Source organism: Nicotiana attenuata, unplaced genomic scaffold (genome assembly GCF_001879085.1).
Source record: "Nicotiana attenuata strain UT unplaced genomic scaffold, NIATTr2, whole genome shotgun sequence".
Lineage (NCBI taxonomy): Eukaryota > Viridiplantae > Streptophyta > Magnoliopsida > Solanales > Solanaceae > Nicotiana > Nicotiana attenuata.
Window position 1 is genome coordinate 90,391 of NW_017670283.1, and position 13,490 is coordinate 103,880.

General features: G+C 35.8%; 1 protein-coding gene across 2 annotated transcripts; it reads right to left on the bottom strand.

Annotated features, from left to right (window-relative positions):
- Positions 1–1,369: 1,369 nt before the first annotated feature.
- On the bottom strand, positions 1,370–6,482 carry LOC109237212 (protein SAD1/UNC-84 domain protein 1). Of its 2 annotated transcripts, XR_002069612.1 has the most exons (3): positions 5,232–6,482; positions 3,874–3,968; positions 1,966–2,053 (listed from the first exon to the last, which is right to left on the bottom strand). XR_002069612.1 is itself a non-coding variant. In XM_019403484.1 (2 exons), exons 1-2 carry the CDS (start codon positions 6,312–6,314, stop codon positions 1,757–1,759), a joined length of 1,380 nt encoding a protein of 459 aa, XP_019259029.1. In that variant the 5' UTR covers positions 6,315–6,480; the 3' UTR covers positions 1,370–1,756. The 2 variants fall into 2 exon arrangements, 1 of the variants encoding a protein (XP_019259029.1); XM_019403484.1 differs by lacking the exon at positions 3,874–3,968 and having other exon boundaries at positions 1,370–2,053; positions 5,232–6,480.
- Positions 6,483–13,490: the final 7,008 nt, after the last annotated feature.

Sequence of the window (13,490 nt, forward strand, 5' to 3'; positions counted from 1 at the left end):
ATTTTTTTATTGAGGGGGTTTGCGGGTGTGTGTGTGTGTGTGTGTGTGTGTGTGTAGGGTGGTGCAGAAAAAAGAAAAAAAAATTATTTTTAGGGGTTTGCGCGCAGGGTAGGGGTAGGGTTGGCGGTGCAGAAAATTAAAAATACAAAAAAAAAATTATTTTTTCTTTGAGGGGGTTTGCGCGGGGGTAGGGGGTGCGGAGGGAGGGAGGAAGGGTGGTGCAAAAACAAAAAAACAGAAAATTAAAAATACAAAAAAAATTGAGGGGGTTTGGAGGGGTGGAGAGGGGGTAGGGTGGGTGGGTGGTGCAGGAAAATGAAAATATATAAAACTAAAAAAAAGTAAAATTGGGGCAACTAAATAAATTTCTAGATAAGTTGGGTTGAGATCTTTTTTGTTTTGTGTGAATTTCATGGGTTGTATTTGGACTGCTTAATGGGTAAGAATGTGCTACAAAAAATAACGGGTTAACTTGGGCTCAGCCTAAATTGACCCATGAGCTAAAATGTTTGTAACCCAACCCATTAATCTCTGACAGTTATATGAGTTCGGGCTCAAATCGCCACCCCTAATTACGTAAAAATAGCACGGTATAGCCAGTTTTCGAACTGGTCAATCAAAAATAGCCAGCGTTTACCAAGTCAATAAAAAATAGCCACCGTTTTGCTGCAATAGAGACCGGTCTAGCATAATATACTGGAGTTCGATGTACTTGTGTATGAACTCCAGCATATTATGCTGGACCGGTATACTTTGCTGGTTCCAGTATATTATGCTGGAGTTCTAGTGTATTTATGCTGGAACTCCATCATATTATGCTGGAGTTCCAGCATACTATCCTGGAACTCCAGTATAATATGCTGGAGTTCAAGTATACTTATGCTGGAACTCCAGCATAATATACTGGAGTATTTTCCGGATTTTGAACAGCGTTTTCGCTCAGATTTATCTTTACATAAAAAGTGGCTAAATTTCGATTACTTTTGAAATTGCGCTATTTTTGAACGACCAATTGTAAATCTGACTATTTTTAAATTTCTCCCCCTAATTACAACCCCAACTTAGCCTTTGTGGTATTAATGTAGGCTAGAGTAATGAATGGCTTCTTTTAAGATTCTTTGAATTACATAGAAAGGAAAGGGGTAAAGGGGCGAAGATGCTACAATAATAGAGTTTGAACCACCACATCAACTATAAAAAGGCAAGTATTTCACCAAAGTGTGTTAGCCCTCACCCCATAATGAATGACTCTTATGCCATGTATTACACTAGAAAGTGGGACTAATCCAATCGTCCACCCCACACCATTACACCACCACCAAAAAAGAAAAGAAAAGAAATAGAAAAAGAAGAAGAAGATATGTTGTAATGATTTAAAAAACATACATTCGCATCTCTAAAAGCAAGATTGTCGAGAAAACAAGTACTAAAAATGAAGGGGTTTACACGATAGTCATAATCTTTACATCACCATAGAAGGGAGTCTCATTTCCAAAAAAAAAAAAGAAAAAAGAAAAAAAAAAGATACAAGGGAATCAAATCATCAATTTTACAGTTTGGGAGCTGAAAGGAACAAGATATTTTTACACCTAGCCCCATCTCAGTACTGGTCAATGACAGAGGAGAAGGATCTCAAAATCCACACTTAGCCAAAAGATTACAACTCACACGTTGGATTGGGTTCTCTACCAGATAGACACAAAAGCACTACATTGTTAAGGAGAGGAATGTCAAAATAATTTAAATTATTTTACCATCAAGACTGCATTACCAAAGAGTTTGGTTCACGGCCATGTACCCTCAACCTATAAATGCATGTGTGCGGCATCCCATGGTTGGATGTAAAATCAAACCGGATTGTGTCAACTACACTAGAGCCTGCAGATTCTAAAACATTGAAAGTCTGAGCATTGCTCTTGTCAAGATCATATATGAACTCCGTCAAAAGGAACATCTTCTCACTATCAGCTGCTAGATCAGTCTCCTTTTTATCATGAAGCCATCCGGATATCCTGCAGCTCTTCGGAGCACTGGACCTATCGTAAGCAACACTCTGTTCAAAAATATCCAGGAGTTGTTAGTACCTTGGATACCTAAGAAGCATAACAGCAGAGAACCAGAAATCTTTTTTGTGATAAGGTGGTGTCTGCGGAAGCTCCACCGGGTACCTGTTACTTCCCACCAACACAAGTACCGAGTAACTCTGCCCACCTAGGCTTAGGTAGATGGAAAGAAATCACCTAGTTGACCGTTAGGCCACATCCTTAGGTGTCGGAGCACAAGAAATCATTCAACATATAGCAAGTTAATAATATAAAAAATTGCTCATCAAGTACACTGCAATACTGCATCATTAAGTGAGCGCTGCAAATTCACTGCAATACTGATACATAGCAAACATGGTGAAACTTTCTTTTTGATAACAAAGAAATCTCCAAGACCTTGCGGTCCATGGTTTGAAACTCGGTGGATAATAGGCCATTAAACTTGTCACCGTGAATTTTTCAATTGAAGTGTTTGAAAAATCATAGTCTGTGCGGCTCGGGGTTGGGGGTGGGGGGTTGGGAGCATGCAGAATGCTTACAAATATATGCTTCTGTACAATGGACACAAAACTTATTCAATGTTTTCATACCATGTCTCATGAAATTCACTTCCCAAATGTGATAGTTTGTTCACACAGTTTCATCCTACAATAGCCATTAGGACCGTTCACGGAAATATCTCAAAAAATGTGATTTAAGGTCTACAGCTGCTCAGCAAGGTGAACACGCATGTTACTTCATGCCACACTATTGCTGATAAATCTTTTTCCTAAGACCTTTGGTTAAAATTATTGACCGGTCAACATAATATTGTACATTGCTTAGAGCTATGAAACTCCTAGCCTTCTATTCAATCTAACAGAGTAAGAATTCTTGCTCAAGGTTCACCCTGATTGCTAGAGTTCAGGTCTCAAGTGTGAAGCATCACAAAAATAGTTGGTGAAAGAAATAAGGGAACTCTTAATTTTAGGATTCCAAATATCACCCTTCATGAGAAGATTTCACCACCGTATGAATGTTTTTCACCACACGTTCCAAAAGATTTATAGCCACACAAATATTATAGTAACATATTTACAACCACAAGTTTCAAATGTCTTCCTTTTTCCTTTAGCTCCGTGCACAGTCAAATAGGTTCACATAAATTGAGACGGAGGGAGTAAATAACATTTGTAACTAAGCATGAGTGCTCACTAAACCTAGATAACTAATAATATTCAGTTATCCACCTATGAGAACGGAATTGGCCAATCATCACGGATATCAGCAAAATTAAGTACTAAAGATATAGCTTGAGTACTTGTTCTTAAGAGAACAACGGTGGCACTAAAGAACCAGTAGAAACTAAAATAGGCTGACCGGGCACTTGAACAATGAGAAAGGAGAAAGGTTCAAGAAGGCGTCTAGAAACTTTTCAGTATGTTCACCAAAAGGTAAAATGGACAATAAAACCGTTTGAGAAATGGGGGATAGAACCCTTCTCTTTTTTTTTTTTTTTGGGGATCAGGTGGGTGATAAAACCCGTCTTTGATATTAGTACTAATTTAGAGCCAAAAAGGCACACTGTAATCAGGACAGGTGATTTCTATAGTCATGCTACTGATCAGTAGACAAGAAAGCAAGTCTGGAGAATTATCCAAACAAAATAGACTACCAAGTATCGCTTAAAAAGTAGAAATGGACAGAAATCGAGGTCCACTTTAAATAATAGAAGAGATCAAACGATGAAGATAGGCAAGCAAAACAAAAACAATGATGAACAGATAAGCAAAAGTACACAGAACAGAATACATCTTGGTCTGGGTCCCTTCTCCCGATAAGAACCTACCCCAGACTATTCTCAGCAATCAAACCATAATGTTCCAATATGAGAGGATACCAGCAGAATCAGTCATGTGCCCGGGTCAAGATTAGCGCAGTTATCTGGTATAATTGGCAGATTAAAGGTTAACAGGGCTCTAGAAACTGAAAAAGAGCCAGGCATTTCAAAATAACACAAACAGACATAAACTTATAAATATAAACGCATAACTGCACGTCTGTACCTATCACAAACATAAGCAAACAACCATATAGTGGAGAAAGTTTGGCATGATAAGCACACTAGTGGATGCAAAAGCAATTGAATATATTAGTTCAGATAATCATAGCTAGGGAAGGAAAAGATAGAGATGAACAGCATTTCCAGGTATGTATGTGAAAAGAGAGGTGAAAGGCTATGAGAGGGACACAATGAAGGCAAATGAGGATGCAATAGTGAAGAGACAGATAAATAAGAACAACACTCAACTATTACAGGTGCATCTAAAGCAGAATACTTGATAGTGCCGATATGACTGATTAGTATGAAAGCCATTCACCTGCGTTCTATCACTAATCTTCAATTAATTGTCCAGCCAACAATTGCCTAGTTTGGGGCCCAAACCATCAGTTTTGGATCAGTCCAATCAATTATCCAAGTTACATTCCGATAAAAGGAATATATACAAGCATTATAGTATCTCCAGATAAAGCTCCTCTCATTCAGATGCAAGGTATGTCAATCGTAGAATATATCCTAGAATATATCCCTCGATCATTAAGAACACGAACATGAGGTAGGACGGGCTTGCCGCTTCTAGGTTAAAGATTCTCACCCCCAAAAAAAACTCTCACTAGGAAAGAGAAGACTCAATAAGGCCTTGCCTGAGCACTTTCTAATTTCGAGCCCTTACTCTTAAATTGCACGTCAATTGGAGGCTTGAGGAGAACTTACATGCAAATTAGTAAGCAACACTAGATGGAATATACTTTCATTCTGATTAAAACTGTAAAACTTACTTTTAATTGTACACTTTTATATGAAATCTACTTGTGCTTCTTTTGATATTCTCAATTTCCATAAACATACTCAAATATGTTGTCTAGGCACAAAAAGGCTCAATTCATGCTGACCCAACCTAGGCTCAGACCGATCAATTTCAATTGAAATCTGAAAGTCAGGCTCAAATTCAATTGTGCTCATAATGACTAAGATGTCAGAAGCTTCCTAAATTCATGCATTTTGAGTTACTCATCACATAAAAAGTCACATATACTCGTGAAGCTCTGATAAATGCATCATACTAAACAGTCAGCAGCACCATAAGCAGAAAGAAAAAATGATACAATAGAATCATCACTACTATCCAGTGGAAACAGTGTTACCTTTGCAACATGTTCCAGGGTGACAGCTTCGGGTATAATAGATGTCCGGAGCCGGATCTGGACAAACCCCCTATCCCCTTTAAGGGGAAAACACTGACCAGGTTCTCCAAAGCTGGGTGTAAGAATCTTCTGAGCATCATTACTAACTGCATTCCGGTTTAACAAACTCCAAACATCACCACCACCAGACCTAGTGATAAATGGCTCTGAATGCTTCACTACGCGAGCACCACCCGAAGCCAATGCATAATCCACCCTCCCTAATCCGTCAGCAGCATGTTTCTCTATCTCTTTTTCCACTACCTCTCTCGCATATGCCCGAAATTCATCCAAACTCTTATCATCAACTTCCGTGTCACTTTTAGTCTTCCTATACTCCTCAAATAAATTATTTAGCTCGTCCTTGGACACCCAGTCTTTCTCTCTAAACTCACTCATCAACTTCTCCAAATTTTCACTTCTGCCACTCACTTCCTTCAACTTCAACTCCAATTCCTCCCCTTTCTCAGCCACCTTCACACTCAACTCATCCCTCACACTCCTAATCCCTGAATCGAGTTTTTGATCAATTACTTCGATTTGCACTTGCATCATTTTCGTAGTTTTCTTAACAAACGACTCCATTTCAGCGAATTTTCCCTCAAAATCCCCAGAAATTACAGCGAGACCATCAGAGTCATTAACATTATTCGAATTCATAACAAGTCTACGGACCATCTGAATTAAACCAACTAAAACAAGCAGCAGCAACAAATTCTTAGTGAATACACTAACCACAGTCAACCACCTAGGCTTAGGCGGTTTCGAGGGTTTCTTTGCTGCTGCTGCTGAGCCGCTAGCACGGCGAGTAGAGGATGTGGGAGCATTTGTATTGGGCAATGGTTTTTTCACCACTTGAATCGCATCTCGGCCGTCGCTTCTGAAGGAAATGTTGGGGGTTGAAATTGGATCGGCCACGGCAGCAGCAGCGACGGTCGCTAAGTTGGAATCGGCTAAATCGGAGGGTTGTTTCTTCTCGACGGCTCGGCGACGGGTTGAACCCGAGGCTGGATTGGCTGTGATGGATACTGTGGAAGCTGACATTGTTGCAAAAAATTCTCAAGAAAACCCTAGAAATTGAGAGAGGGAATTTGGAGAGATAATGGAGGGACGTGAAATTCAAATGAACCGGTTCGATCCTTTTGACTGTTAAAGGCGTCCCTTTAAGTTGAATTTTGACTCGGCTGTTTGAATTGGGGATTAATTTGTTTTTAGTTGGTACATAAGAAAATTAACTAAATAAAATTCTTAAATTCTTTCATGAAGTCACACGAAAGAACTATCCATCTTATTTATTTATGCTTGTGTCCTTCACTCTTCACAAAGTATGCATATGTCTCCCTCCAAATATTTTTGATAGTGATCTTGTTTGCTTCCAACAAATATTACAATCTATAACAAAGTTTTGTATAAGGTGTTTAGGGATGGCAGACGGTACGGAGCGATACGGTTGTGGGGTATAATCATAAAGGCTTCAACCCCGCATAGTATAATTTTCTATTTTCAACGCGCCCCACATTAACTCTTTAAATTTTTGTTTCTTTTTCGGGAGAATTTGATAGTACATTTTTGGGAGAATTACACTCCTTTTCACTTGGCCCAACATCCTATCAGAAAATGGCCCACGTTTGGAATCTTTACCCAGTGTATCCCAGGTTGTACATAACCTGAAAATTACTTTTCATCAGTTAGCCCACCTTTTTTTTCTTCGTTCTTATTCTTCTTCTTCCCACGCCTTTGCACCCCAAAAATTTTTCTACCATTGTTATTCTTCTTCCAGATTCAAAGATGATAATCTCTTATAACGTGCATTATTCTGTAATTTTGTCACTTATGGTTAAAAGATTCGATTTCAGGAAATTGGGTTTTCCGATTTGTTAATTGTTTGGAATGGGTGTTGTCCCAATTGATTGGAATTATCAACAGGAGTTCAAAACTTAAATTTTAAGTGATTTGGAGTAAGATTTATGCTGGATTTGAGTTAAATTTCAGAGGATGCCCATGGAAGAAGAAGAACTTGTGAAGCTCCATTGATAGGATTCATTTGTATAATAATGTATAATATTGTATAAACACCTCTTATACACTATTTTATACAAGGTTAATACATTATTTACAGGTATTTGGTGAGTTTCTCACATTTTCTTCTTCATCTTCTTCTTCTTCTTCTTCTTCTTCTCATTCTTCTTATACGCCTATTTACATAGTGTATCACGAATATTTTACTACTGTGATTATACATCTTTATACACTTTTATACAACTATATACATAATGTACCTCTTTGTATAAAAGTGTATAACATTGTATAAAAGTGTATAAGCATCTATGATGAACTTTTTGCACGATTTTCACTTGCAATTCTTGTATAAAACTAGTCCAAATCTCCAACAAATAACTTCAAACTTTGTATACAACCGACTTAGACTATTTCTAATAAGTTCAAACAAACCCACTCCAAATTTCTCACAAAATCAAAATCGAAATTTAAGAAGATTAGCATTGAACGAGATGAGGTTTTAGGTTTCTCGCGACTGATTTAGCGTTTTGAAGTTGTGATAGGTATGTATAAACTTGAGGAAAAAAGAGAATAAAAACTTACGGATATTTAACGCCTAAAGATACACAAAATAAGAAAACCAAAAAAAACAATGCGGAGAAATATTGGTTATGGGAGAAGGCATGAATGAGTGTTGACTGAGGGTCTCGATCAATGGTTACACTAAAAATAGGGAACTAATTTTCGTTTTATTTTTTGTTTGCATATGTTACTTTTTTATTAATTAAATTAAATATTTATGGGTGAAAAATGAGGAGAGAGCTACAATACGGTAGGTAGGTGATGAAAAAAAAAAGATCAGGTTGTTATAGTTAGAGGGAATGGTAAAAGAAAAAGTCTTATTGATAGTTAGCTACACATTTGCAAACTTGTAACTGAGCTAAGATAGTGCAAGATCTACTTATGAAGTGCATTATTGTGTAATTTTTTCTAAGTTTTTTTCCCTTTTCTGCTATTTAGTATTAATTTAAATAGGAGAACTAGCTACAAGGACATCCAATTTTCCTTCTTTGTTTAAGCTTATGAGGTATCCTACTTCAAGTAACAAAGAAGTCGGCAGAAAATCTTTTCTTCAATGGCTACATCGCGCTCACAAGAAGAAATGATATGACTAGCATAGTAAAATTTGAACTGGCACATCAAAGCTACTATCCCTCTTAGACGATTATTTTCTACTTTGCCTTTTATATGGTGATGCATGGTCAGATATGAAATTTAAGAAAGAAAAAAAAACTATTGATAACTAGTATCAGAATGTAATTTTTGAACTTATGATTTTAAAATGTTATTACATTTCTATTATTAGCATGTTATTAAGAGTAAATGAGACGTTTAAAATAAAATAAAAAGTTATAAACGTGTGATTGTTTATAGAACAAATATTTTTTTAATCTTATTAGACCAATAAATCATGGGTTCTCACCTATTATAAGTTTCTTCAATTCTTATTTCATTTATAATTGTGTTGTGACAATCAGTTCAAGTTTTATGTTTTTCTTCTCACGGCTGCATATGTGTTTAAGGGGCATTTGCATCTATACCCGTTTTTTGTGTCACGTTTTAACTTGTGTTCGTTTTGCAAAAAAAATTGCAAGCGTACCCGCTTTTTCGCATAACTTCAGCTTACGGGGCTGAAGTGCAAAGGCAATCACGCAAAACTTCAGCATTCTAGTAGCCAGGCATGAAGTTCAGCTCTAGAGCTGAAGTTTTTGTTTTGTAACTGGCGAACTTCAGCTCTAGAGCTGAAGTTTTTGTTTTGTAACTGGGGAACTTCAGCTCTAGAGCTTAAGTTTTTGTCTTATGTCAGCTGAGACGTTGACATGGCTCGTGAAGTCCACCACTTCTAGTTTTTTGTCTACTAAGCGCTTTGATGCAGCTTCTACAGCTAGTTGTAAATCTTTCTCTGTGTTTTTGTCAATGTTAATGCTTAGCAAAAGGTTCCTTCTCCAAACAAACTGGAGTTCTGGTGTCCCATTGTGAAAGCATTTTATCTTTACCACATCACCTAGTCTATAACGATATAAACCTGGGTAATTTAATAATTAACGACAAAAAAACATGAACATCAGGCACATGGAAGTATGAAGATAAGAACAAATATGTACAACAGAACATGGATAAAAAGCATGTTGAAGTCCAGAACAAGGCATAAAAACAGATCATAAATTTTACTATCTATGCAGAATTTAGTATTTTATGTCAGGCAGGCACATTAACAATGTTGAAGTCATCGTTGTAGAAGAAGAAAGAAGAAAATGAAGGAGGAGAAGGAGGAGGAGGAGGAGGAGAAAGAGGGATGAAGTTGTTTAAAAAGTGGGTACAAGTTAAAAGTTTTAAAAATAATAGGTATAGATTAAATGGGGCGACCAAATAGGGCGCCCCGTGCAATTTTTACGGTGTTTAATTTTAGCTTAGAAGAAGGGCCCTTAGCATTTTAGATCTTTAAGTTTTTGTTTGAAAAAAGAAAAAACTCTTACTCGCGACCTGCCCCGCACCCACACGGTCCTATTGCCATCACTAAGGTTGCTTGAACGAGGAGAATTAATCTCTTGAATTCAGCATAATTTATACTCCCTCCGGTCCAAAATAAGTGGTTTTTTGGATGTTTTCACACAAATTAAGAAATTCACCTTTTAGTATTAATTAGCAATGGAATTGACCATATTAACCTTTACTATCTCACATAAACACTCCTAACACATATTCCAACACCATTTACTTCAAGGACAATGTAGGAAAAAAATAATTAATTCATTCTTGAAATCTGGAAAAATCACTTATTTTGGACCACAAAAAAAAGGCCAAAAAATCACTTATTTTGGACCGGAGGGAGTATATGTTTGGTCTTTGCATCTTCCTATACTTTTTATTTTTGGTTTAATGGATGATTTTTATATATAACTAGTTAAGTGTTTGGGTTGATACATAGAGTCCGTAACCAAAATGTGGTTCTTTTGGACTCAAACTACGTAAATAGGTGTAAAAAAAAAGTTACCAAAGTATATAGCCTAATAGACACTTGTATTTCTTCTCATTTGACATCCCGGCCCCGTTACTCTATAGAGTTTCAAGTGGATACCTGAACTTGTTCAAATATGATATTCTAAACACCTCCACAGCTGTGTGTTGCTCACTTGCTTGACGTGGATGACATATCAGTGTCCCCGTCAGATTTTTCATGATAAAATAATAATTTACTTTTTTCACATTATTTAAAAACTATATAATTTCTTTTCATATTTTACTCCGTCATCTACTTTAGTTTTCCTTCATGAAAAGCACATTTCTTCGGTCACATCATTGATGGAGAGTTCCATTACATATTTACTTCAAAATTACAGATAAATAATTAAGACCCATCAAATATCTTTACTCAATTTGAAGAAAACTTGATTATTTATTCAATGATTAATAATCACTATCCTTTTTCAGTCACTATCCCATAGAGAGTTCCAGTGCACACTTGAAGATTACAACAAATTTAAACGAGACTCATCAAGAATCTATACCCAATCGAAGAAAGTTGAAATCCTTATTTACAAAGCCCACTGAAACCAACTGAAGTCAAATCCCACACTTATAAGTAGCTAAAACAGAAAATCAATTGAATCTTCATAGGTTTCATTTGAACTCCACTGGAAAAATGGAGGGAGAAAGAAGAAGAGGAAGAGAAGAATGGAGGGGAAGAAGAAGAGAAATGGGGGATGGGGAACGGACGGTACTAACGAGGGAGGAGGAAGGACTCTTCAGCCTTTTTTTATTTTTCTTTCTCTCTTTTTAACTTTAATTTCTGCCTCTTTTTTTTTTTATTTTTTCTTCTTATTTTAATCTTTTAAATCAAAATTACGGTACTCACTCTCTTCATTCGCGTGCATTACACGCATATTGTCCAGCTTAATTTAGTCAATGCCACGTAAGTTGGATCAACAGTCGGAGGGGCTTAAAATAATATATTTGATCAAGTTCAGGTGTCCACTTGAAACTTTATACAGTAAGGGGACCGGGATGTCAAATAGAAAAAAATACGGGTATCTATTAGGATATTCTGCCAAGTATATATAACGCCAGAAAACCTGGCGCTATACATTAACGGTAGCTGCACCGTTAATGTATAGCACCAGATTTTCTGGCGTTATATAAAAAAAATCTGACACACTGATATAGCGCCATAAAAAGTGGCGCTATACCCTTTAAGGAGTGAACCACATTGCTTCCATCTAATTGCTAGTTTAGCAAACAAGATCCAGATTATGTGCTCACTGGATGAGATCAAGATCCATCACGAAATAGTTGAACATTATATGTTTTTTTTTAATGTATATTATGGAAGAATATAATCTAAGTTAATAATGTAAGAATTTTACATTTTTTTGTAAAAGGTTATGTGTTATCTTCTTTTTTGAAGTCATAACCATGCTTATATAGATGACTGTGTATAGTTGAATTATCTAAAAAATTATGCCAAAGGTTTTTAGAATCTGTGTATAAATATTGCATGCTAATGAAAAGTATAACATTAGTATATGCTAACATTGCATGTTTATGAAAATGAATGAGTTGGTGCAACACTATTCATCACTCTATATTAGGTTTATTAATATTTTATTCAATCTTTTTATTTGTGTAATTTTAATTTATCATATATTGGGTATATAATTAATTTTTATATTAAGATCTTTATAATTTTAATTTTATATCCTATTTTTTGATATATTAATTTTTGTATATATTATATTTATATAAACCTCGGAACTCATAACTTTGAAACTTGTAAAATTTTGAACCTTTAAACCAATAAATAAAAAAACTAAAACTGAAAAATATATTTAAGGAATATTTTTTCGCGCGGGGTGGGGGGCAGAAAAACGAAAAAAAATAGAAATTTGAAAGTACAAAAAAAAAGAAATTGTGCGAGGGGGGGGGGGGGGCAGCAGTTGAGGGGGTGGGCGGTGGGGGTGCAGAAAAACCAAAAAACAGAAATGTGAAATTGCAAAAAAAAAAATATAAGGTAAAAAAATATTTTTTTTTTAGCGGGANATAAATATAATATATACAAAAATTAATATATCAAAAAATAGGATATAAAATTAAAATTATAAAGATCTTAATATAAAAATTAATTATATACCCAATATATGATAAAAAAACATAATCTGGATCTTGTTTGCCAAACTAGCAATTAGATGGAAGCAATGTGGTTCACTCCTTAAAGGGTATAGCGCCACTTTTTATGTCGCTATATCAGTGTGTCAGATTTTTTTTATATAACGCCAGAAAATCTGGCGCTATACATTAACGGTGCAGTTACCGTTAATGTATAGCGCCAGATTTTCTGGCGTTATATATACTTTGGTAATTTTTTTTTTTTACACTTATTTACGTAGTTTGAGTCCAAAAGAACCACATTTTGGTTCCGGACTCTTGATACATAGAGGGGCATGCTTGTTTCCCCAGGCAAAATAGGATACTGAGCCAATGTATGAACTATTATTATTGCAGTTCAGTACTTGTCTTGGAAAAGTAGTTCCTAAGATATCAGTCCAAAAATTTTCATTTGCAAACATCGGAGGAACTATTAGTATAGTTAAGCTACCAAAAAAATCCTTGTTGGCTCTTTCTTTTGCCAAAAGATAAGTTACTCCATTGTGTTCCCTATAGTTGTGCTTGGAGTCCGGAACCAAAATGTTGTTATTTTGGACTCAAAAGACACAAATAAGTGTAAAAAAAAAGTGACCATAATATATATAACGCCAGAAAACCTGGTGCTATATAATAACGGTAATTGCACCATTAATATATAGAGCCAGGTTTTCTGGCGTTATATTGACACAGTGATATAGCGCCAGAAAACCTGGCGTTATACCCTTTTTTTCCTGACCCCAGCAATAATAGCAGAGTACAATAATTCAAAATCGTATAGTGCCAACTTATTTGGCGCTATATATGTAAAAAAAAAAATCTTCCCGGCTCTCCATTTTCTATATAAAGAGGTTAGAATCGCATAGAAATGCATTCAAAATTTTTTTTAACTCTTGTTGAAACGTCTGTTGTTGTTAAATTCTCCAGCATTTTTTTATTATGTCTGAAGAGCGTAGGATAAGAGTTTCATTATATTGGGGTGGTGAGGTTGTGATGGAGAATAACTCCGTGGGCTACAGTTTA